At 42.5% G+C, this 26,496-nt stretch overlaps 3 protein-coding genes across 3 annotated transcripts; 2 read left to right on the top strand and 1 right to left on the bottom strand.

The window, feature by feature from the left end:
• Positions 1-540: 540 nt before the first annotated feature.
• Positions 541-10,479, top strand: tbccd1 (TBCC domain containing 1). Its single transcript, XM_033614932.2, has 9 exons — positions 541-721; positions 3,331-3,395; positions 3,479-3,745; positions 3,979-4,137; positions 4,297-4,413; positions 5,125-5,374; positions 5,532-5,718; positions 5,805-6,335; positions 8,016-10,479. The coding sequence occupies exons 1-9, from the start codon at positions 682-684 to the stop codon at positions 8,227-8,229; spliced, it is 1,830 nt and encodes a 609-aa protein (XP_033470823.2). The 5' UTR covers positions 541-681; the 3' UTR covers positions 8,230-10,479.
• A 1,629-nt stretch (positions 10,480-12,108) lies between these two features.
• crygs2 (crystallin, gamma S2) lies at positions 12,109-16,319 on the top strand. The gene is made up of 3 exons (XM_078174206.1): positions 12,109-12,181; positions 14,954-15,255; positions 15,956-16,319. Exons 1-3 carry the CDS (start codon positions 12,109-12,111, stop codon positions 16,226-16,228), a joined length of 648 nt encoding a protein of 215 aa, XP_078030332.1. The 3' UTR covers positions 16,229-16,319.
• On the bottom strand, positions 16,271-26,191 carry lcmt2 (leucine carboxyl methyltransferase 2). Its single transcript, XM_033616897.2, has 14 exons — positions 25,983-26,191; positions 22,824-22,948; positions 22,116-22,197; positions 21,818-21,998; positions 21,562-21,718; positions 20,839-21,028; positions 20,634-20,741; positions 20,435-20,522; positions 20,128-20,355; positions 18,968-19,213; positions 18,778-18,875; positions 18,384-18,571; positions 18,136-18,271; positions 16,271-16,764 (listed from the first exon to the last, which is right to left on the bottom strand). The coding sequence occupies exons 1-14, from the start codon at positions 26,028-26,030 to the stop codon at positions 16,600-16,602; spliced, it is 2,040 nt and encodes a 679-aa protein (XP_033472788.1). The 5' UTR covers positions 26,031-26,191; the 3' UTR covers positions 16,271-16,599.
• Between the last annotated feature and the right edge of the window lie 305 nt (positions 26,192-26,496).

Here is a 26,496-nt window from a genome sequence, read left to right as displayed (position 1 = left end):
CTGGGGTGCCCTTCCAGTTGTGAAAATGTTTTAAAGTACCCTCTGGGGTGCCCTTCCAGTTGTGAAAATGTGATAAAGTACTCTCTGGGATCCCCTTCCAGTGGAGAAAACATGATAAAGTACTCTCTGGGGTGCCTTACCAGTTGTGAAAACGTGATAAAGTACCCTCTGGGGTCCCCTTACAGTGGAGAAAACATGATGAAGTACCCCTCTGGGTGCCCTTCCAGTTGTGAGAACATGATGCAATGCGTCTAGGTTGCCTTAGAAAAGGAGATGAAGTGTCTTCTACAGTAGCCTTAGAGTTGAGGAAACATGATGCCATGAAGGCTACTTGCTGGAAAACTTTGTGCACACTGGTGTCCTTTTTTATTGTTTTACCCCTGCTCCTCAGACAGCCTGAGTCCGCCACTGTTCACACATGTAGATAAATAAACTCAAATACAGCAGCATTAGCATATTATGCTAACTGTATGCAAACTGCTGCCAGCTCAGGCTGAAGCTAAAGCGCGCCCCCGCGAGCTGCGCGCAACAGATGTCAGCTCCAGTGTCAGAGGAGAGGAGGGCGCCAAATAGGAAGAAGAGCAGATGTGTGTGTGAGTGTGTGTGAGTGTCGGGTCTGACTCTAGTCACAACAACCCGACAGGACTCGTCTTTACCGTCACGTATGAGAGACTCGTGGAGATGGAGCACCGCGCTGCCTGGACGAAGACAAAGACTGACAGTAAGACTTGTCTCATAGTCCTGTCCTGTTGACGTTAGCATGGGGAGCTAACTGTGGCTAAGTCAGCTACTGAGCCCTGAACTAGCTCAGTGAAGTTAACTTAGAGACAAAACAACTCATCCATCCAGCTAACAAGCTAACGTTAACTCACCTGTCACACCTCACCACAACAGGAAGTGAGTTTGGTGCACATTAACCTGCTGTCTGACTGAGTTAGCTCAGGTTAGCCTGCCAAACTTGGTGTGATGATGCCAGGTCAGGTGTTGGTGACATTAGCAGCCTGGTGCTAGTTGTCATGGGAGCATTGTACAGCAGATCTGTGGTGTGTCAGACACTGCACAGATCCCCCTCAATTAATCTGTAAATGTAGTGTTTAGGAATATAATCTCCTAATCTGACAGCACCTACAAATAAACAACCTAATTCCCATTTCATATAATGTGTGGAAACAATTACAGAAACACATTTTTACCACAATATAATGTAATATTACAAAACACAACCCCAGAAACTATCAGCACCTCTTTTGTGACATATGAACACTTATTTTTAAACAGCTTTTTATCATGATACATTACAGGGGGTGAAGCTAACCTTGTAGGTTTAATTTAATCCATATTGTCAAATCCTTCTGTTAGTTATCATGAGTTATACATCTTACAAATATAACATAAGACATGTTATGAGTTGGTTGTCTGTTCACACATTGTTTTTTGTCCTTGACATACATATCTTATACATTTCAGTTTCTGCCACTTAAAGTGCAGGTTTGTCACAATATATAACACTTGTTTTATTTCACTCTTGTTTGGCTTTGAACCTTTTGTCTTGTTACTGAATATGTTAATTATTTATAGTATACATTTATGACCCTCACGTGAGCTCTTAAACTGCACACCTGTTTCCACTGCATTTTACACCTCTCACGTCAAAACATGTTGGCGTATCCATGTATTAATAAAGGATTTTGAACTGCAGTCAGAGAGCCTCGGATGCACTTTTGGACCGCCTCCCTGTACTGCTCGTGTGTGGTCAACCTTTTAATAGGTGGTAATTTATAAAAGCTGCTCCTCAGCTCTCCCCTCACCAAATCACGTTTTAAAATAAATTTTGCATCATGTCTGGGTCCCTGTTCTCAAGCTTTCGATAGCTCATTAGGATGTCCCATTTCACATCTCCTTTATTTCTTATGAATTGTATTTGTATTTTTTATGTTTATGTGAATAAAAATTGTGAATCGTGAGTCTCTAAATTTAGTGTTTAGGACTGTGGTTTTCAAATGTTTTGTTTTTGTATTTATATCTGTGTACAATAGACTCTTTATTAAGGATAGACCGATACATCGGCCGGCCGATATATGAGTTTTTTTTACTTGTATCGGCATCGGCCGATACGCACGTGGGTTCGCGGATTTATTTTTCCCTGGCATGATTTACAGACAGGCATCCACGGGCAGCTCTGTGTTGCCGGAAGACCCTGCAGCGCACATGCAGCGAATCCTACTGTGTACAGTAGTTGTTGTTTTATTTATGCTTCAGCTTAAATATTTGTTTATTTTATAAAGACATTACTGGAAGATTTAAGAGCACTGAACTCTTTTTTTTATTTGAATGTATAATAATAATAATATTCTACCTGTTCTACCTCAACTTTCCATCTTGTTTTAGTATTTTTTACTGTTCAATAAATGTTTCTTATTTTAAACTTGAGACCTGTAATATTTGTTATCATTGTGTCATTTTTTTGATGTAAATTGAGGGAGCAAAAGCAGTATCGGCCCCAAATATCGGCTCAAGAAAATCGGCAGTCCATAATCAGTCATCAGCTAAGGGTGATGGAAAAATATCGGTATCGGCATCGACCCTAAAAAATCCATATCGGTCTATCCCTACACTTTATCACTGCTATCACAACATAAATATTTGTTTTTATTCACTAATAAAATTGTATGCTCTGATGAAGGTCAAGTAGACTGAAAGCTAACAAATAAAGTGAAACACTTCATAGATGCAAGTGTGCGGAAATCTTTTTTTTACCATTTTATTTACTAATCTCAAATGACAATAGTGAACCTATTGAAATATTTGTTAACAAAATGACACAAGAATTAATTTTAACTTTTTAAAATTACATCACAGCACCAATAACACATCCATTTAAATGGAAAATAATATAAGATAATGTGATGTGTTACACACACTTATAATTTCCTTGTGCACATGGCGACAAATAGGTTCCCATTAAGGTTTTTTAAATTAAATTACATTTTTTAAGTAGAGTTTGGCTCTTTATTAAGAAATGGGTGCGCACAACATACTGATTAAAAATCAAAATCAAATTAAATATTCACTCATAACTTTTCCCATAGGCCCAGTTGAATATTGCAATAATAATGTATGGTTATCACAAAATCCCACAGCACCCCTGGATCTGCATCATGGTGCACCATTTGAGAACCACTGGTTTAGGGATATAGTGCAATACTTGCAACAAAGATGCTCTGTGATGTCGTGTGACTCAAAAGAGACTTGATTACATTGCTCTTGTATACTGTGAAGTTCTTGCGTATCAGTCCATCATGTGTCTGACTTCCACATCTTACTCTGTAGACATGGACACAGACAGTGTGAGCATATGGCCACGTATGGAACCTTTCTTACTGGGAGCCCTGCAGGTGAGTGTACTCTTCCCACTGTTTCCTGTAATTAAATCGCCCAATGGATGCTGTCTAATAACTGTAATTAATGCAACTTGTAGGTGGCTCCCTCCTCCAAGCTCAGCCTGCACTATCTTCGCAAGATGGCGATCTACGTGCGGACGCGGGATGGCTGCTTCCCCATTTTGGGCTGGCCCATGTGGAGGCACATTGCCTGTGGAAAGCTGCAGCTTCCAGAAGACCTTGCGTGGCTCTACTTTGAGACATTTGACCTTCTTATAGGTCACACTCCAGAGGAGAGGCTGGAGTGGGCAGAGTGTCTGTCACAGTGCTCTTCCAAAAGCGAGCTGGACCAACAAAGGAACAAGGTACAAAAAAAGAAAATGGGTGGAGTGCGAATGTCTCAGTTTACCCAAGAATGTAATGCTATCTCATCATCCTGGTTAACTTTTTTGTATCAGGTCTGCCTCTTTTGTTTCAGTGTGCTGCTTGTATTGTTGTGTTTGCCCCAGGCAGAAGTTGTTGTTGTAACCCTGCTCTTAAATTCATCTAACTACTCATTGACATGCACCTCTTTTTCCTTTCCTCCTCCTAACTGCAGTTGTCTGTGGACACACTGCAGTTCCTCCTCTTCCTCTACATCCAGCAGCTGAACCGTGTGTCTCTGCGCACCTCTCTGATTGGTGAAGAGTGGCCCAGTCATCGCACTCGCTCCCCGTCTCCATCAGACCGAGAGACAAAGACCAGCTCCCAGAACAAGGTCCTTGTTACTGTGAAGGACAAAAGACACACTGAAAGCATAACTGCACATTCTGTAGCATTCTGTAATTCTAATTACAGCCTATTAGGTTTAAAGCACCAGTGTTCATCATGATGTGCCACTCATCGTCCTTTATTTTGTTTCTGTTTGATTCTGCAGAACTGGGATGATCAGGCCCACCTGTCATTTGTGCAAAGCCATCTAGCTGAGGTCCTGGAGCTGCTGGTGGAGCCAGGCCAGCTGTCACAGTCGGGACAGGCTCTCAGAGACTGTCAGGTCTGAAGACAGCAACAAACGCATCATCTATATTTTTATTACTTTGTGTCAACTGACAGTGACGATGTTTACATGCATAAAATATTCCGGTTTTTGCCCTTACTCTGAAAAAGAAAATATTCCTGCAAAGCTGTTTCCATGGCTAATGAAAACCAACATTCCTCTAATGTTTCTGTTTACATGCAGCTGTGCACACTCTGATTAATGTGCCCTAACATGTTGTTTATCACGTTAAAATTTGGGAAAGTGGAACAGAGCTGCTGATGCATCAAAATAGGATTTTTTTCAAAGTTTTCCACAGGTGGCAGACGTGTTCTAACGTGCAATCGCAGCCTCCCTTTTTTATTCCTTCAGCCACCTTCTTGAAAAGGTCGCCACTGCAATACAATATCTAAAACCCTGTCAGTCGCTGAGAGGCTGAGCCTGGTGAACTTGTCTGACACGCCAACAAAAGATTTGATGAGATCCAAAAATTTGTTAAATAAATATGTTTATGAAAAGCAATCAACCTATTATAACGTGCACAAGCTGCAGCTTCTCTCGGCTTTACAGACGCCATAGTTTTAAATCTTTGCTCTCAGAATAGCCAACATGTTTTCAGATACAATCATCGGTGCGTCTTAAAATTTTGACTGAAATGAACCTCTAAAGCAAATTACCACTCATATTACATGATGCATTGTAGCTGATTTTACAGTTGTGTATTTCCAGATATCCCTGGAGGCTGTGAGGAGCTTGGGTCTGCTCTTGGAGGGCTCGGCCTGCCATGGCAGAGCTGTTCAGCCTGTCCACCGGCTGCTCACCAGAGGTCCGCTCCAGACACGAGCCGGCTACTCCACACTCAGCCGCTCTTTCCCCCTGCACAAGCTGCTCTCGTGTCTCCAGCAAAACCTCACGCTCAACCCGTTTGGGATGTCGGCCTGCCTGCGCTCAGGCAAGAAACTCGCCTGGGCTCAACAAGGTATCCGAAAATCTTCTGGAGTTAGATTTTATATTGCAGTTTCTTAAAAATCTGTTCAGTCATTTTTAGGGGGAAGAATTACGAGTCAGTCGGGAATACGGTAATGTATTGGTGTGTGTGTGTGTTCTTCCTGTATTTATTCGATCGTGCTTTTTAGTGGAGGGGGCGATGAAGAGAGCCAAGATAGCCCGAAACACCCACACGGCTCCACCTGGCAGCAAGATGGTGCTGATGTCACAAGTCTTCAAACAGACCCTGGCCAAAACCTCAGACAGGCTGACCGGTGCCAACATCAAAATTCACAGATGCTCAGATGCCTTCATTTACCTTCTCTCACCTCTCAGGTAAGGTTTGCGTCCATCAGGCTGTGTTGTGAACTTTAAGGGACACAGTTCATATATCATGGGTTTTATTGCGTCTGCTCCTTCAGATCAGTCAGCGTGGACAAATGCCGTGACTGCACGGTGGTTCTGGGTCCTGTCGAGACCAGCGTCCACATCCACAGCTGCCAGAACCTGCGGGTGGTGTGTGTGGCCGGAAGGGTCGCAATCGGAGCCTCCTCACGTTGCACTATTCACGCCTTGACACCCACCCGCCCCTTGCTCCTACCTGGAAACACAGACATTACACTGGGGCCTTTTCACACCTTCTACCCCTCCCTGGAGGATCACATGGCCAGCGTGGGGCTGGCTGTAGTCCCCAACGCCTGGGATCAACCTTTGCTCCTGGGGACCGAGGGCCTCGTCAACCCCTCGCTCAACACGTCATCCAACCCGGACCCGGCCTGCTACCGCCTGCTGCCCCCGGCTGAGTTCCACATGCTGGTTGTGCCTTTCCAGATGGAGGGCGACACATGTGAGGTGCCGGGGGGTTTGCCGCCTCCGTATCAGGCAGCACTGGATGAAAAGCAGAAGAGGATACAGAACTGGCAGAAGACTGTGATGGAGGCCCGGCTAAACAAGTGAGTGGAAAATCATGCTCTCAACACACCATTATTAATGAGCGGAGTAACACAGCGGTGCAGGGCTGATGTTTATTGTAGGCAAAGTTTGCATTTAGTTTGCATGTACCTGCCACTCGCCCAGAGAGGGCTTGACAGGTCACCAGACTATCACAGGGCTGACACATAGAGACAGACAGCCATTCACACCTATGGACAATATAGAGTCACTAATTAAGCCAGAGAACCCAGAGAAAACCCACACTGACATGGGGAGGACATGCAAACACACAATGACCCAGCTGACCGGCGGGTTCGAACCTGGAACCCTCTTGCTGTGAGGCAACAGCGCTAACCACTGCACGCCCAAAAACAAAGCAGCCATGCCTTATTGCACGATTCAGTCTTCATCAAAACGTGTCATTTTCAGTGTGTAGGCTGTTTGCTCAGAGGTTTTTGTCTCCTGTAGTGAAGGGGATTTGAAAACGGTAACATGCAGATAGCGGAAGAGGAGAGCACGTCGCTCTAAATAACCGGCCAGTGGCAGGCTTATAGCCTCAAAATTCACAAGTCGGGTATTTACTGACATATTTCATGTCATAGAACAACATGTAAAACTCTCCTCAGCTTGTGTTAACCACAGACCTTATTTCAGACGTCTAACCAAAAACCCATTGACGTCGAGGCGAGGGACCCGAGAGTGCTAACATGCCAACTCATTTCCAGGTTTTAGGACTCATTCCTGCACCACTCTGTTTAACAGGACTATAACTGTGTCTCAAATTGGGTACTTTTGTTAGTACACTTCAGTGTTGTACACTATGCACACTATGTACTTCTTGTGTGGTGCATTAATTTCAACAGGGTAGTGTTGTCTCAAATCATGCACTGCTATTTTACACTGACAAACTTTTACTTTAAAAAAAAAAAAAATCACCTCTTCTTCGCCTTCTTCTTAATCATCAAATTGCAAATGGATGGTGGAGCATTATCGCCACCATTTGACCGTTATCTCCGCCCACACATTAACAAAACTTGCGGCACAGCGCCAGTGCTGATTAAAATGTACCGCTGTAGCTAGGAGCAAGTTAGCTACCTGGCTAACCCTCTAAATCTGGAGGTTCTGTGAATGCATCACAGGTGAACTAAGTTTGTTTGCAATGGTTATGTTTCACTTTCACCGCGCCTGACTTTCTGCTTCTCCATCTGTGCTTCAAGTACACTCTGTGCTCTGAGACTGTGGTGCAGTGAATAACTGAATGGTATATGTATTCCAGTGGTGCTCTAATGAACGGTCAACCTCCAAAAATAACAAATATATGTGGCGGCAGATGTTACCGTGGTTGGCTGGTAAAAATAAACCTTGATGTGTAAAATAAGGTTTTATATTCTGTTATCCAGTATGCTATTTTACTCAGTGGAAAAGTGTAACAGCACAGCTGTTCCAAAAATCAATAAGGATGTGAGTTAGCCACTCAGCTGGAGAGATATTACAGAGTTCACTGATGGATTTGGTGCCAGAAAACTTGCTGGAGGGGCTCCACTCTCTACCTGACCCTGACAGCACAGGGAGCAACAGAGATGTCACTTCATGATTGATTTATTTCTTTATTATGGTATTTTAATATCAGTTTCTCTCTTATATCGCAACTTTTACTGCTCTGTGGTTTACCTCTTTTGTTTCTCGTTCTCGTTCTGAAGGGAGCAGAAGCGGCAGTTCCAGGAGTTGGTGGAGGTCAAGTTCCACGAGTGGCTTCTGGAGGCGGGGCACAGGCAGGAACTGGACAGCCTCATCCCGCCCACCATGGCCTCTTTGAAGGACTCCAACGGGTCTGCAGGAGACACAGCCCGAGTTAATGACAACAAACATATAAGGACTGGACAGGCAGCGGGACAGTCACCTATGGCTTGTTGAGTCGTTGGGTTTGTCTTATTTGGGTCTGAGCCAGCAGAATAACTGTACCTGTACATGAAGGTAACATGACAGTATACACAGACAGGCTACATGCTTAACAGACGAGTATGTTAACTGCAAGTATTGCACAGTGTGCTTGTAGTCACTGACACTTTACTGTGGTGTTTCTGGAGCTGCTGATTCAGCTTATATTGCAACTCAGGTCCCACTCGTTCTTGAGTGGGAGGCCAGTATGAGCTGCTCTACAAGTTCTTCTGAAAACAAGGCAGCTAAGTCTTTAACGTAAGTAGGGAGTGGATCGGCATGTTGTAAAACAACATCACAGGCACCTCTCAGTAGACACACAGGGTGTTGCATCTGTGATGTCACCACAGGCTTTCAGAAGGGACATTTTGAAAAAGCTTTGTCTTTTTTTGGAGACAGAAAATCAGACAGAAAGTGGGTGCAGCTGAGAAAATGCTGTTCTCTTAAAGCATCAGTAGCTCTTAAATGTTCATTAAGCCACAGTTATAGAGCTGGAATTCACCTCTTGTGAAAACTCATCATAATATTGTTGGAAGTTTTGGAGTCTGCATTTAAACACCATTAGAGGAGCTTAAACGTTAAGGAGTACTTCACCTGCAAAAGGAGGATTTGTACATCAGTTATTCACCGTGTTATGTGTAATTTGGTAAGAACACTTTGTTTTTCTCGCATCCCTCCACAGTGAACGAAGATCAATTCTTGATAAATTGAAGTAAACGGGGACAGCGTTTACCAACAGTAAAACGATACCACAAACATCAGTTTACAGACTCACACAACTCATGCAGAATAATCAAGTCTAATTTTTCCTGTCATATACTCAGGACTTCCCAAACACACACATTTTTACAAAAACATTACAGTTTAAAACACTTCTAGCGCGCTCTGAGCAGCCTGAGCAGCACCTAAGGGCCACTTGAGCTCAAATGCACGAGCGCGCTCAGGCACACTTCTCGTCCATGCGTGATTTTTTTTTTATGAAAATGCATGTGTTAGGGAAGTACTGAGCATACGGCTGGATAAATGAGACTTGGGTTATACTACACGAGTTGTGTGAGAGTTTGTAAACTGATGTTTTGATGTAGTTTTGCTGTTAAAACATCTCTGTTTACTTCAGTTCATGAGGAATGTTTGCCTTTTTGGATCTTTTGTTCACTGGAGGCGTACGAGAAAAAACAAGTTTTCTTCACAAATGTAATGCAACACAAAAATGACTAATTGATTTACAAATGATAATTTGGGGAGTGAAATCTTCCTATATGATTTAAAAAAAAAAAATAATAAAAAAAGAAGGTTAACATGCATTTAACGATGGAGGATATAGAAACTAAATAAATGTAGCACTTTGGGTGTTAAGGACGTGTTAGTGCACCTACAGTTATTAGCTCAGGTCGTAGAACTTTTATTAGCAATCAAGTGTTTTCCATTTTGGAGGAAGGAATATTAATTTATTGTAGGTTTGTGAACGCACCGTCCAAACTAAGTATAGAGTAAGTTAACAAAACTACTCCGCTCTCCATGTGCTGAATGTTAGGAGCCGGGCCCAGTTATTGATCTCATGTTGGGGGTTGTCACCAGCTGTCAAAAACAGATGTTTGCTCTGACATGTGTGACTGCTGTGCGGACTGGTCCTTTAGTTTAAATCAGTACGACTGAAACAGCTGCCAAATGAGGCTAAAACACTTTGGGTTGCCAGATACTGCCTAAATGTTTATTTTTATATTAACGCACCTGAATTAATTTGTATATTTTAGCATTATAGTGAGATTATTTTGTCATTAATCTACCCTGCCTACAGAACCATTTCTAGCATTAAAACCTTGAAGTGTACTTCAGTCCAGTAGCTTCCTGTTTCCACACTTTCACTCATTACAACATGCTAACGGTCGAGCTTTCACAGATTGGGACATACATTACATACAACAGAATCACTGCATGTGTCTTCAGGGCAGCTTTTGAATTAGTTGTAGGAAGTTAAGGGAAATTAGACTTGATTAAAAAGGTACTGTTAAATGCTGTTACACGTCAGAGAATATTGCTGTATGTTATGAAAATGCTGGTTATGTATCTTTTTATTTTCATGGTGATTACACAGTTAAATGCCTCACTGCTGAAAACATTTAATCTGAACACATGCACCTCTATGCAGTTACCACATGAAGAGCACAACTTAGTTTATGAATGTTTAAAGAATAAAAATGAATAAAGTTTTTCACTAAAATAAAACTGCTTTTTGTTTTATGTCTTTACCCAGGTCATGGTGATCTTATTTGAACTGTTTTTATTTGGAGTTTCCATAACAAAAGTCAGGTCATGGTGATCTTAAGTGCTATATCGTAGGCAACTGGACTTGCTTGAGTTTCTCGAAGATGCCTCTCATCCAAGAGGCTTCGTGAGTCTTGGGACCCCTCCCCAGAAGACTTAACACCCATTCTCACCTGGGCCCATCTAACCCTAACAACACACATGATGGCCGGTTGGGTGAACGCCTCACAGGTGACCTCAGCGACTCTGTAAGTGTTCACACCCACACTGAGTTTAAAGCCTCTGCAATGGCAGTCAGTTATAACTGAAGAAGCCTGTTGGATGAGAGGTGAAACGTCTTCAAGAAACTCAAGCAAATCCAGTTTATGATATAGCACTTATGACAATCCCTTGATGCATATATTTGAGACCAGGAGAGACGTGTGAGGGTTCCCAAAGTGGGAGCTAAAGTGTTAAGGTTAGATGGATAGAAAAATAAGATGGAGCATAGGGAAGGCAAAGCTTGGGAGAGACATCTTGATGAGAGAAGAAACTAGTCTGGAGAAAAACGTACCGAACTTGAATCGAGGTGGAGTTTAACTGTTCAAATATTATAACACATACTTGGTGTTGTTAGTGATAGTTGGAGCCATGCTGGGGAAGGGGGTGGGGTTCACTGGGGGCTTCAGGTGGGTACCCTGATGTAATATGTAATATATATCACAGTAATGTGCTCTCAAAATTTAATGGGAATTCTTCAAATCAAATCAAACTTTATTTATATAGCGATTTTCATACATTAAAAATGCAACACAGAGTGCTTCTTGATTCTTGATGAGATTCACCAGAGTACCAAAGAAATACAGTGAAATGTTTGAATTCCAATAATACTTAGAAATAGTACTATTTATTGCATCTGTCATAACACAACACTGCCAGTGGTGGAATATATTGATATATATTTACTCACTTAAGCACAATTTTTGGGTACTTGCACAAGAATTTCCATTTTATTCTACTTTTTACTTCGACTTCACTACATGTCATTCCCATTTTCCACCTACATACAAAACCGGCACAGGTTTCCGCACCTTAGTTTGAAACATTCAGAGCATTTCGACCAAAAGTAAGTTGGTTCAGAAAAGGGGTGGGGAAAAAATCAATACAGCGTAGTATAGCAATATTTTTGTGTGGCAATATCTTACCTATACACTGTGCCACTTGTCCATTTTTTTATTATAGAAATTATTTATTTTACACATACAGATTAAACTTTTGACAGCCTTCTAGAATAATAGAATAAATTACTTTTTCAGTTCAATAGAAACATTTTCCTGCAAGAAAAATTATCAAAGTGAGATGGACAGATTAAAAACTTTGTACGTTATTAGATGAAACATTTGTTGATGAAGTTTTCCTTTTAGGACGATTTACAGTTGAAAAAAATGTAATGAATCGCAAAATATCACAATATTTTTGATATCGTAATAATACTGTATCGTGACTCAAGTATTGTGATAATATAATAGTCTGTGTTCAGGTGCATAAGTCAGTCTGAACAGGTGGGTTCTGAGATGGGATTCAAAGGATGTTATGCTGTCAGACTGTCGAATGTGTGGAGGTAGGGAGTTCCAGAGTCTGGGGGCGGTGCAGCTTAAAGCCCTGGCACCCATGGTGCTGAGGCGTGAGGTGGGGATGATATCTGTAATTCAGTTTTGACTAGTAAGATTCAAACTATTTTTGCCATTCATGTGTATGGGGTTTGTCATTATAGATATCTCCAATGTAGTTGCAGATATCTGCAATTCTTATTGCGGATATCTGCAAGTGAATTGTGGATATCTTTAATTCCAGTTTGAGATATCTACAATTTAATTTTGACTAGTCATAATTCAAGTTCAAGATATCTTTAATTATCATCAATTGAAGATATCTACATGGTCCTTTCTAGATATCTTGAATTGAGTTTCAGATAGTCAGAATGACGTTGTAGATATCTGTAACTGAATTATGACTAGTCAAAATGACGTAGATATCTCAAACTGGAATTATAGATAGTCATAATGTAATTGTAGATATCCATAATGACAAACCCCATACACATGAATGGCAAAAATAGTTTGAATCTTACTAGTCAAAACTGAATTACAGATATCTGTAACTGTAGTTTTGACTAGTCAGAATGACGTTATAGATATCTGTCATTCAATTTTGACTAGTCAGAATGACGTTATAGATATCTGTCATTCAGTTTTGACTAGTCAGAATGATGTTACAGATATCTTAAATTAAAATTCATACTAGTCACAATGACATTACTACTAGTCAAAATGACGTTATAGATATCTATAATGGTAATTCCGGATAGTCGGACTTAGTGATTAAATGTTAAAACGGCTTGTCATAGTGCTCCTGGGGAAGGTCAGAGAGATAAGTGGGAGCTAGGCTGTGGAGGGCTTTGAAGGTGAGCAGAAGGTTTTTGTAGTCAATTCAGTACTGACAAGGAAGCCAGTGTAGCTGGATAAAAATGGGGGTGATGTGATCGGATGATTTGGTGTGGGTTGATCCGGGCAGCAGAGTTTTGGGCCTTAACAGTCATTGAATAGCCAATAGCCATATAAATTTGATTTTATAAGGTCTTAATTGCCACAAACATTTTACGTAATTTCATTTATCCATCTTTTAATTTCATTTTGTCAAAATAAGTCACGCTCTTCTGCACCAAAGTGTCTGATGCACCAAATCTCTAAACCTTTGAACCTAATAGTCTTTTTAACTCACTCTAATGATTATATACCCACATAAAACCTACCCCTGAACAAGAAAAAGATGATTTGTCCAAAAATCTGGTTTTAAATAATCTTAAGAAGGTCTTAAAATAGATTAAATTTAAGTGTAAGATACCTGTAGACACCCTGTTTTTACTCCACTACATTTCTTTGGCATTAGTTACTTTGCAGATTTAAATTACTAATACAAAATATAATCAACTTACAAATTATTATGTATTATTATTGTTGCGTTAGGCACTCAGCAGTATATAAAAAATTATCTCCACTTTTACCAGCTGCAACATGAACGTGATGAACACATGAATGCATAAATAATTATGATCCAATAAGTACTTTTATTTTGGTACTTTAAGTATATTTTGATGCTTACACTTAATAACTTTTACTTCAGATTTTGAATGCAGTATTTCTACACTGTACCAATGCTACTTTTGGTTAAGTTAAAGATCTGCGTTCCGCTTCCATCGCTGGGTGAAAACTTAAGTTCGTTGTTTTTTCTTGAGTATTCCCATTACTATTTACTATTACTACTTTTTAAAATAAATGCAGTTATGCACAACCCTACAGTATGTAAAATAGATAAAATTAGTTCCACATGGACCAAAAACTATGATAAAATGCTGCTTTAAATGGCTGCATTAGTGATAATAATTCAATATATAATAAGATATAAGCATTAATATCACCCACCGGGGCTTTTTTTCTGAAAGAGTACTTTTGATCCTTCTAAGTAAACTTTGCTGATAATATTTCTGCACTTTAATCTCAGTGAGATTTTGATGGAGGAATTTTTACTTGTAATGGAGTATTTTTACTGTATGGATTTGCTACTTCTACTTCTGACATATTTCTGAGCACCTCCTCCACCTGTGGACTCTGCTCTGTCTGGATTCATCCATAAGGCAGAATAAGTCATGAGTTGGCAGGTCCTCTCCAGGTGGGGGCAAGCTGCTGGAGCTGGCATGTGTAACACATGGCACGGTGCGAGAGCCGCAGCGAGGGGTGGGCACTGGACCCAGCCAGTACAGAAGTGGGGTCAATGGACGCTTACCATGCCCGGCCATTATACCGTAATCCTTCCTCGCTTTTCTGGAAAAACTGAATAGCACTAGAATCACTGACTCAATTTTTGGATCTCATTTTCATGACAAAGCGATTGTTCCCCTTTTGCCTCCACTGTTGCTGTTTATAAACGTGGGGAAGTGGGGATATAAAAGGGACCGGAGAGGGGACAGTGCAACATCGAGACCTCAGGGGAAGCACCACCACCGCCGCCATCACCAAGGCTATCCTACACATTACATCAAGATGGGCAGGGTGAGTTCAGACAGAGTGGGACTGGCACTGACATAGAGTCAGGTAACACTGTGGCATGGAGCTGAAGTATGACTGTGTGGCTTTAGGTCGTGGATACGGCTGCTTATGTGACCCTCTCTGGAGGTGTTACTGGGGTTTGAACCTATTTTAAACTGGTTCACAGGTGAGACGAGTGTTGTTGACGGGACTGGACAGGTGTAGGTGCTGACGGCTTCAGTCAGCTTGAACTTAAAGCTGCACTATCTGCTGTAAAACACTGCCAAAAGAATGCTTTTCAAGCCTTTATGAAGTCAGAAAAGCTTATTGTAAATTTTGTGATTGCTCAGGAAATATCTGACCTCTCTGAGACAAACCACCCAATGTGAAATATAGAAGAGAGCTAAGACTCCCATGTGTCGTCCCCCAGATTGTCTTCTACGAGGACAAGAACTTCCAGGGCCGTCGCTATGAGTGCGACAGTGACTGCTCGGACTTCCACACCTACCTGAGCCGCTGCAACTCCATCCGGGTCGAGAGTGGGGCCTGGGTGGTGTACGAGCGGCCCAACTACATGGGCTACCAGTATGTCCTGACCAGGGGGGAGTACCCAGAGTACCAGCGCTGGATGGGCCTCAACGACCGCCTCAGCTCCTGCAAGATGGTCCACTTTGTAAGTCGCCTGTGATCTGCACTGCTGACCTATTTCACTGAGTGTGTGGAACACTGTGTGCACTAACCTGTACAGATTTGACCTACAGCAGGATTTTCCCTTGGGTGTGAAGCTCTGTGTGGGTTATGAACTTAAGGTGCGTGACTCAGGCTGTTGGAGCGAGCTGATAAAAGCCACAGTGAGCGCAGGAGAGTAGAACAAACTGACAGGCACAGCACAGAGGTCATGGGATGGTGTTGATGCTCCCAGTGACTGCAGGGCTTTGTCGATGGAGACCAATACGTGGCTCAGTCTATTTGTATGATCGGGCTTCGGTCCAGCCGACCCACAGCCTGCAGGCAGAATCAGGGACCTCACTTTCATACAAAAATCAATCTTGTTAGGACGAGCATGTGTGCAGTGTTGTGCTATTTATAAATGCAGCAACAGAAGTCAGTTATCTGACTGATGTGGTGCGTCACACCAGATAACCATGATGAGTCTAATTACACATGCAATGCTACAAACATTTTCCTTTTGTCAGATGCACATCTCATCTCCCTACATATCTCCCCTTCTCCCTTTCTCTTCCCCCACAACCCCTCCCGACTCTACCCCAACCCCCTGCACTAACCACCACTCTCCACCTGCGTCCCCTTTCCACCCTTCTTCCACTTTAACCCTGTCACCACCTCCCCTGCTTCCTCCCGTCCCCTTCCAGACCAGTGGGACCCTGTACAAGATGCAGCTGTATGAGAAGGCCGACTTCGGGGGCCAGGCCTTCGAGGCCACAGAGGACTGCCCCTCTCTACTGGAGAAGTTCCGCTGGAGGGAGGTCAACTCCTGCAAGGTGTTCGACGGCTGGTGGGTTTTCTACGAGCACCCCAACTACCGTGGACGGCAATACTTCCTGGAGAAGGGGGAATACCGCAAGCCTGGCGACTGGGGTGCCGTCAGTCCTGCGGTCCAGTCCTTCAGGCGCTTCACTGAATGATTTCACCTCCATCCAAAATCTAAAAGAAAGCAACCTGCTATGTCGATATTTGACCATGATTTTAATTTATTACATTATTTTGTGATTTTGAACTGAGGTCTCACAAATAAAAGCCTGTCCAATAAGCAGACCAAGGACGTCTCTTTGGATTTTTCTATGCATGAAATGTTTAATGTCTTTTCAACCTGCATACTCACTGTAGACATCCACACATCAGGGCTCAATAATAACAAGTGTCTGGAGACATAAGCTCTATTCAGAATGTCCCAAATAACATCCATTATATCCTGTTTGAGATGTCTGATAGTTGGTTCACTTTAAGTCACTATTTTGAGCAGCTTAACAGTTTCACAGAAACCCTTAAGGCTGCTTCATCCCAGCACAGGTCTGAGGTCCACAGTCACAGGCTGAGGGTTGAAGTGAGTCCCAAAAGAGAAACAGTTTCCTCCCCCGCCTATTAGGAGCAGCTCTGGTTCCTCGGAGTCCGTCAGCTCAGAGCAGAATGAGTGCAGCATCAGAGGCCAGGGCACAGAGGTCTAGAGATGACAGAAGACCCACACACAGGGAGTTATCACCCAGCGTCTTGTCTATTTGACCTTTGTACAGTTTGATGATGATGCGCATGCAGTTTGGCAACAGAAGTATAGCAGAGTGCAGCAACTTGTCAAGCTATGCAGAGCATTAACCATCAAAGACTGCTAATGCTACATAAACAATTTAGCTGATAGTGGGTTGAAGACATTAGCAAGTAGCCCAATACTCAGAGTGGTCAGATATGTACATGTATTCGGTGGAGCAATGTCGGGTTAGCATGTACGTCAGCGAGAAATTATGACCATACGAGTCACTAAATGCTACTGACTAGTTTATATATGGTTATGTGCAGAATGTCAAATGCCATGACAGACTCAGAATTTGTGTCTTAAAGTCAAAGATAAGGACACAAGACGACTCTGTATGAAGCTTGTGCTGTAATTAACAAACCTAAAAAACACTAACGTGATGTCCTGACAGAAGTCTGTACCTGCATTTTGTGTTGTTGGTGTGCTAGCGAGCATAGTTCAGAGCTCAATGATAGTTGTTATCCAAGCATGAATTCTGCTTGTTTCACTGTAGCTTGAGAACTCTTGATCCTGTCCTCAGTCCAGTGGTAGTCAACATTTTAAGGCTCGCAGTCAGAGATGTCGCCAGTGTTTCGGTTTAACAAGTGACTATGTAAACTGGTTTTAGTCGAATGTGTCGTGGTTGCTGGTATCGAAGGCAACATGTGAACATGTAGGCGTCCTTGTAAAAGCCTCCAATTTAACTTAAATCAATTCTAATTACATAGTACTCATATAAGTTTATTATCTGTGCCAAGTTACAATGAGCAACTACAAACGCATCCGGCTGAAAGTCACCAGCTGACATGGTCACTCCTTAAACCAAAACACCTTTTGCTCTGAAACAGTTGTGATCATAGTTGGAAATTAGCACCAGTCACCAGCAGAAAGTTGGTAAAACATGTGAATGGCTGCTAAATTTGCTTCACTCATCAGCCAAAACAATAATAATAATCTATTCAGTGGCTGAAAGATTTTGGAATCCACCAGCCACAGTGGCAGATGAACACAAGTTAATGTCCGACCCCGTAGAACCTGAGTCTGCTGCTGGAATCTCAGTTCTGACAACTGAACAAGCACCAACCGGACATTTATTCAATAATGTCGGTTATAAAAGGGTCTATAGATCCATCCTAAGGCAACATGATCAATAAAAATGCATTGATAAAAATGTACTTTGTGTAGCACTTGATGCCACTTTTTGGGCAATAACCCCAGATGTTTAGCACCTGTGGTAAAAGCCACTGAATATCAGTATTAGCCACTGTCGTAATATCGGTCTCTTAGAAATACATATGAACTGACCGTGTCCAGACTGAATTCCACACTGCTGCGTGTGGTGAGGTTGATCATGACGACACCAGGTACACCATCTGAATGCAGCCACACTCCACCAACCACAACCAGCTTTTCACCAATCACATGGGCAGAATGGGAGTACCTGAAACACAGCAAACAGCAGGTGGTTTCCTTAAATAGAAACTTCAGGACACGGTCTTAAGAGTTTGGATTTGATGAAGTGAATGATGGGGAGGGTTAGAGAAACATCAGACCTGGGAACAGGAGGAGGCTGCACCTCTATCCTCTCCCAGGAGAAGCCTCGGTCAGTTGGCCTTAACACTGCTGTGTCTCCCAGTGGCACTCCTCTTCGGTCTAGTCCTCCAAACACCACCACACCTCCCTGATAGGAACATGTTGAGTGGGAATGACGAGCCTCTGGTGCTGCTCCCTCTACTGGGACCTGCAAATAATACACACACACACACACACACTCTTAGCTCTTTTCCTCCAACATGGAACAGGTTCAGTACCAGTTCCCCCACTTAATGTTGAACCGTTTGGGGCATTTCGTCAAAAAATAATTTTGTTCAGAATCAACAAATGTGATTCTCACTGGAAACCAAAAAATAGCAGGTTTTTCCTCAAAGGTTTTGAAAAGACACTGACCTCAGTCCAGTGCTGCTTGTTTAGACACAGGAAGTATCCGTCACCCAGAACTGCCTCTGATTCGTTCTTTCCGCCAAACACAAACAGAAAGTCTTTGCCTATAGACAAAATGAGAAAGCTTTATTGTGTAGGCTGAAAATAAATGAGTGAGAGACAGAAATCACACAAAACTTCCTGTTTTATATCTCACCTTTGCAACTGACCGCAGTAGCAGTGTGCCTCCATCTTGGCGGCGGTGGATCTCCCGTACAGACCACCTGCTCTACATTAAGTTTCACCGTTTCTCTGTCCTCTGAGTCGGGAGGATCAGGTGGACCACCGGGGTCCAGCATGACTCTGAAAAGGCCTCTGGTTGGGTTGAGTGGGGAGGAGCGACCACCGTATACCACGATACCTCCTCCAGGAAGAGAGGTAGCTGTGTGGTAGAGTCGCACACCTGGGAGAAGGAAACACAACAACCATCTGTTCACACTGAAAGTAAAATCAGTCTCACCTTACTTTTGATAACACAGCTAGAGAGATAATTTGTTATGCTAACACCAACTAGCTTTTCTGAACAAATAATTTTGAGCAGATGCTTTGTTCAGTGCTACAGGAAATAACACAGTATTAATTCTTATAGACGTCTTGGCTGCCTTCGACTCTATTGATCACTTAGTCCTCTTGGACCGTCTTCAGCATGTTGTGTGCATTCAGGGACTGACCCTACAGTGGTTTGCCTCCTACGTACAAAACCAAGCTGCCTCTGTTTCAGTTGACAATGTGTCCTCTTCCTCTGTACCCATTTCCTGTGGTGTACCACAAGGCTCCATATTAGGCCCCATTTTATTTTACTTGTATATGCTTCCTTTGGGGTCTATTTTTAGAAAGTGACGACACTCAGCTTTACCTCTTGCTCAAACCTTGTGATCTATGCAGTGTCAACTTCCTCCTGTCCCGCTTGCAGCTTGTTAAAAATGCAGCTCCTCATTGGTACCAGGAAAAGAGACCATATCACCCCAGAGCTGGCCTCTCTTCACAGAATTGATTTCAAAACTCTTTTATTTGTTTTCTAAAGTGCCTGCTTATATTTTTGAACTGCTCCTCTCCTATTCCACCTTCTGACCCCCCAGATCTGGTGGCCAATCACTGCTTTTATTTCTTTGCGAAGCACTTAAGTCAACGTTTGCTGTTTTTAAATGTGTTTTATAAATAAATCTGACAACTACAAGCCTGCTATACTGGGATTTGGAGAGAAATTTCCAGGCACTCTGAGTTCTGCGTGAGTGTTAAATTGCTGATTCCAATGTAGTGTAGGAGCAAAAACACCTACTGATAGAGAACCAAAAAAATCAGAAGGAGCTCTCTCACCTAAATCTACTGATGGTTCAACACCAACAGATCTCCAGCCTTCCTGGCCCCTCAGGAGGATCCAGCTCACTGGCCCCCTGCCTCCTCTACTTGAGCCTCCTGTTAGCAGGACCTGCCCCGGGCTCACCAAGGTGGACGCCATCCCCAGCCCCTCCATACAAACTGGTACGGTCTGCACACTCAGGGCTGTGGAGCTCCAAGATGGGCAGAAGGATGACACTGGAGATACTGAGCCAAACAACAAAACATTGTTAGTTGAAAGTAGGAACTGTGGGTTTCTATAAGAGGGAAATAAAGTGATAGCTACCTGGAACAGGCTCGAGTAAAACCTGTGCCATCAAAGAGCCTTGAGATGCAGTGAGGATGAAGTAGTGGGAACATTTCTGGTGCCACTCCTGAATGTTGACAAGATGTCACCAGGTTTAATATTATTACGAGGAGGTTTGATTTTATAAAACAGAGACAAGCATGAAGCCACAAAATAAGAAGACATTTGAACAGCTAACCTCATATTCATCAAAAGGCTCCAGGCTCTCCACTCTGCGTCTCTCCTCCTCAGATACCAGCCCGAGGTAGAAGTCATTCATATCCAGACACACACACTGCTCCCAGCCCTGAAGACGAAAACACCATGATACTATCTGATTAAACACTTGTCAGCACAGAGCAAATAGCAACAGTAACAAGACATAGTTTAAAGAATGTACTGGCCTTGCCCAGGAAGCGGCGCCTCTGAGCAGCAGTGTCTGGGTAAAGTTGAAGGGCGTGCAAAGTTGAGTTCAGCTTCAAGAAATGATCCTGCATGATCCGACCGAAGGGATCGTGTGGATGTATCTGCTCATACATCACAAAGAGTGACTGTGGCAGGTGCTTTGACGCCCAGCGAATAACAGCATCTGACCTGGAAGACACAACATGAAACAGACTAGAATTACTGTCTCGCGGTTGTGTGCCTCCGCAAACCAGTCAAGCTGCAGTTATAGTTTACATCCATGTCTGTCCACTCATATGGAGCCATGACTGTTGACAATACTTCAAATGGAGTAATGCCAGAAATGTGTTTTTGCAGAACACCGAGATGCCACGCTGAAGTTGACTTTTGACCTTGTGGAAATAAAATGTCATCACCTCATTTTGTCCTATTAGCGTGAAATTTTAGTTAGGCCAAAAACGTGTTTTGTGATGTCACAGTAAGCTTGAAATTTGACCACCAAAATCTAATCAGTTCATGGTTGGGCCCAAATAAACGTTTGTGCAAATCTGTGGAAATTCCCTCAAGGCATTCTTGAGATACTGCATTCACGAAAATCACGAAACAAACGGACAACCCGAAAACACGATGCCTCTGGCCACAGCTATCACCGGCACGGAGGCATGAAAACATTCTCATTAGAGCTGCAGCACATAGCTTATATACCAAACAGCAGTCTTTACCACTGTGTCTCCATGTAGGTGAGCACCACTTCAGAGAGAATTAGGGTGGGGGCAGCCCAGTCCAGCCCAGCTGCACCCAGAGCCTCCTCCACCTGGGACTCCTCTCTAACATCCACCCCGAGCAGACGGTACTGACCACTGGACACAAATACAGGTCCTGAACACACACAGGTTTATGCTCATGAATACAACATTATGATATATGACAAAGAACATCTCTTTGAATCTCAGTGAAGTGTGTGACGGAATGACAAACCTGTCAGAGAAGGTAGATGGGGGTCTAACATCTCCCTCAGTGTATTATTAGAGTTGATAAGAGCAGCCTTGCGCCGGCTGACATCAGGAAAATCCACCTCAAAAACAACAGCCCTGTCGAGTGCTTCAGCTGCGTGCAGGCGGAAATACACAGAGTCGAATCCTGCGCCCAAAGACAAAATCTAACAAGAGGGGAAAGATAATGTCAGAGAGAGACAATGATGGTAAATAAATAATGCCACCCTTCATAATGCAAACCTTCTATATAAAACAGTGTTGGACATGATGCTGTAACTTGCCTGTCTTTTGGGGCAGTTTTCAGTGATGTGTAGGAACCTCCTCACACAGTGGTCCACAGCTCGCCAGCGCACGTAGTAGCCCCTGAAATGTGCAGATACACCAAAGACTTTAATTTGACAACACATTATTGTTGTTGTTATTATCATACACTGTGGTCTGTTTACAACTGTATACAATATGTGGACATAATATTGAGTTCTAAGAAAAACTGGTTAATTTCCACAACTTTCTAATGTTTTATAACCAAGAAAAAATACTTTAGATCAATCCAGAGTAAAAATAAGTGGTACTGTAGTTACAGTCCTAATCCCAGGCCTTCTGATTTGTCATTCATTTTTTTGATGTCACTCTGTCATTATTAATACTTAACAATTTTTTATCACCTTGCAGTACATATAAGTCTTTTGAAACCTTAGTGGGTATTTATGTAAAGCAGGTAACATCAGACCTGCTTTATACATCATCCCACGGTACACAGTGTGATGTGATGACATGTGATCTGTGCTTGTTGTACCGTTATTCCACCTGCACTTTTCCGTTGCACATAAGATTAATTTCATCCTACCCCAAGTGTGAGGCGGTTCTTTGTCAGTGCATGTTCATAAATCACACCGCCATTTTCAACCAAGGCCAACTCCTGCAAAGGTACATTGTGTGTTTAATAAAGTGACTGTGACCTCGATCACTGAGTCCCATGCACCGCTGACCTGTTGATGAGCGGGGCCCTCCTGGCCACTTTACACACAAAGTGTTGGAGGAAGACATCCTGGAAGTAGCCCTGCGCTGCAGCAGACACCTTGCTCACCACACTGCTGTCATTGGTCCCCTGTACCTGGGTCCAGCCACACAAAAAAAAACCAAACAACTCAACAGAGCCTTTATACTGCAGATGCCTCAGCCTGTAACCAGTTTGAGTCAGGCTACTTTCTGCCAGTAGTACATCTAATCTGCATTTTATCCATATCTATACATTTACATTCAGGCTCTTACTGTGTATGTGCACCCAAGTCTACATGTTAATCACAAGGAGTTAGTACATAAGAATAGAAAGCAATGACTGTCCCTGCTTACTCAGTGTAGATGTCCATGGAGCGGGCTGAGAGTCAAACAAGGCATCCAAGGCACTCTGATTATGGTTAAAAATTCTTTATTCATACAGTACAGGCCAAAAGTTTGGACACACCTTCTCATTCAATGCGTTTTCTTTATTTTCATGACTATTTACATTGTAGATTCTCACTGAAGGCATCAAAACTATGAATGAACACATGTGGAGTTATGTACTTAACAAAAAAAGGTGAAATAACTGAAAACATGTTTTATATTCTAGTTTCTTCAAAATAGCCACCCTTTGCTCTGATTACTGCTTTGCACACTCTTGGCATTCTCTCCATGAGCTTCAAGAGGTAGTCACCTGAAATGGTTTCCACTTCACAGGTGTGCCTTATCAGGGTTAATTAGTGGAATTTCTTGCTTTATCAATGGGGTTGGGACCATCAGTTGTGTTGTGCAGAAGTCAGGTTAATACACAGCCGACAGCCCTATTGAACAACTGTTAAAATTCATATTATGGCAAGAACCAATCAGCTAACTAAAGAAAAACGAGTGGCCATCATTACTTTAAGAAATGAAGGTCAGTCAGTCCGGAAAATTGCAAAAACTTTATATGTGTCCCCAAGTGGAGTCGCAAAAACCATCAAGCGCTACAACGAAACTGGCACACATGAGGACCGACCCAGGAAAGGAAGACCAAGAGTCACCTCTGCTTCTGAGGATAAGTTCATCCGAGTCACCAGCCTCAGAAATGGCAAGTTAACAGCAGCTCAGATCAGAGACCAGATGAATGCCACACAGAGTTCTAGCAGCAGACCCATCTCTAGAACAACTGTTAAGAGGAGACTGCGCCAATCAGGCCTTCATGGTCAAATAGCTGCTAGGAAACCACTGCTAAGGAGAGGCAACAAGCAGAAGAGATTTGTTTGGGCCAAGAAACACAAGGAATGGACATTAGACCAGTGGAAATCTGTGCTTTGGTCTGATGAGTCCAAATTTGAGATCTTTGGTTCCAACCGCCGTGTCTTTGTGAGACGCAGAAAAGGTGAACGGATGGATTCCACATGCCTGGTTCCCACTGTGAAGCATGGAGGAGGAGGTGTGATGGTGTGGGGGTGTTTTGCTGGTGACACTGTTGGGGATTTATTCAAAATTGAAGGCACACTGAACCAGCATGGCTACCACAGCATCCTGCAGCGACATGCCATCCCATCCGGTTTGCGTTTAGTTGGACCATCATTTATTTTTCAACAGGACAATGACCCCAAACACACCTCCAGGCTGTGTAAGGGCTATTTGACCAAGAAGGAGAGTGATGGAGTGCTGCGGCAGATGACCTGGCCTCCACAGTCACCGGACCTGAACCCAATCCAGATGGTTTGGGGTGAGCTGGACCGCAGAGTGAAGGCAAAGGGGCCAACAAGTGCTAAACACCTCTGGGAACTCCTTCAAGACTGTTGGAAAACCATTTCAGGTGACTACCTCTTGAAGCTCATGGAGAGAATGCCAAGAGTGTGCAAAGCAGTAATCAGAGCAAAGGGTGGCTATTTTGAAGAAACTAGAATATAAAACATGTTTTCAGTTATTTCACCTTTTTTTGTTAAGTACATAACTCCACATGTGTTCATTCATAGTTTTGATGCCTTCAGTGAGAATCTACAATGTAAATAGTCATGAAAATAAAGAAAACGCATTGAATGAGAAGGTGTGTCCAAACTTTTGGCCTGTACTGTACATGTGAATAAAAGATTATCCCAGCTCATACCATGGACAGGCATTGCTTTTAATTCTCACATGACTATTAGTCCTTGAAGAGCATCTGATATGTTACAGTCACTTAAATTTCAATTCAATAAGCTTTAGTGGCATGACATTTCATATGTGTTGCCAAAGCACAATTACAATTTTTTTAGGGCATTTTTTGCCTTTAATTGACAGGACAGTGAAGTGTGAAGGGGGAGGGAGAGAGAGGGAAAGACATGCAGCAAAGGGCCACAGGCTGGACTCGAACCCGGGCCGCTGCGGCAACAGCCTTGTACATGGGGCGCCTGCTCTACCACTAAGCCACCGACACCCCCACAATTACAATTTAAGAAAGTGAATTCAATTAACTGCAATGGGATATAATAGGTAATTAACTTATTTAAGGAACAATTAATAGTAAAGTATTAATACAAAATTAAAGAAAAAAACATTAAGTGAAGGAGTAAATAAAAAGGCAGAGTGTGATCTGTGATGAGATGATCTATAGGTTGTGTTGGTTGTCTCTCAGGCTGTGACATGCACTGACATATTTTGCTGCATCTATGGAACTGACACTATTTCTCCAAGTAGATGTTGCACTTCAATCTGGCCAGAGAGTGAATCAAAATCTTAGTTTACATTTAATTTTTGTTATGAAGTTTGTTCTCATGTTGCTCTGCCTCCTGTCTCTGTGGACAGAGCTGAACCAGCCTGTCTTCTAGAGGCAGCTACACTAATTATTTTCTTCATTATTACTAATTTTTAAGGTGTTTTAAACATTGTTTGGGGTAGTTTAATCTATATCAAAGCTTCATATCCTATAAGAGCATCAAGTTTTCATGTGAAATCTTTATTTGTGAAGTAATTGAAGCTGTTAATTAAAATGAAAAGCACAATATTACCTTTCTGAGCTGCAGTAGTGTTGAACTATATGGTGCCATGCAACAGAAATAAGTTACCCAAATAAAGTACAGGTACCACAAATTTTACATACGTTTGATATCAGGTTTGCTAGCTCTAACATTAACAGTAAATAAGCAGCAAGTAGAGGAAAGTAAAGTCAGATTTACCGCGGTGTCTCTCCCCTTCTTCTGCTTCTTTTTGTTTGTAGTTGGCATTACGTCAGCAAACTATCACATCACCTCGCGGGTAAACTCTAACACACATTATAAAGTGTATTTAATAAATGTTATAGTTAGTTAATAGTTTTCAGTGCTGAGTGGAGTCTGCACATCAAAATAATTCAAACATCCTTCACGTGGTAAAGACTTCCGGGTGTTTTCCTGTCTGCGCTCTGGCGCCCCCTGCAGCCTGGAGGCCACACTCTCGGTCAGGGAATCCCGTTCAGAAGCCCATTCAGATTATTTACAATTTAAGGGGAATATTTGTTATTGCGGCGGCAGTCATGTGATTGTCTGGACTTTGAGTATACGTGCTGTTGTAAATGGAAATGATTTTGCATTCGGCTGTAAAAAATAACAATAAATGTTTGTCTAAATCAGTAAATTTAATCAAACTGAAGACTGTAAAAGTGTGATGTCACTGAAGGGACCGTTGGGGAATGCGGTCCTTCTTTCACAGGTT

The sequence above is a fragment of the Epinephelus lanceolatus genome, chromosome 14, assembly GCF_041903045.1.
Source record: "Epinephelus lanceolatus isolate andai-2023 chromosome 14, ASM4190304v1, whole genome shotgun sequence".
NCBI classification, from domain to species: Eukaryota; Metazoa; Chordata; class Actinopteri; order Perciformes; family Serranidae; genus Epinephelus; species Epinephelus lanceolatus.
The sequence above is the reverse complement of the archived record's forward strand: the minus strand, read 5'-3'. Positions and strand labels throughout refer to the sequence as shown.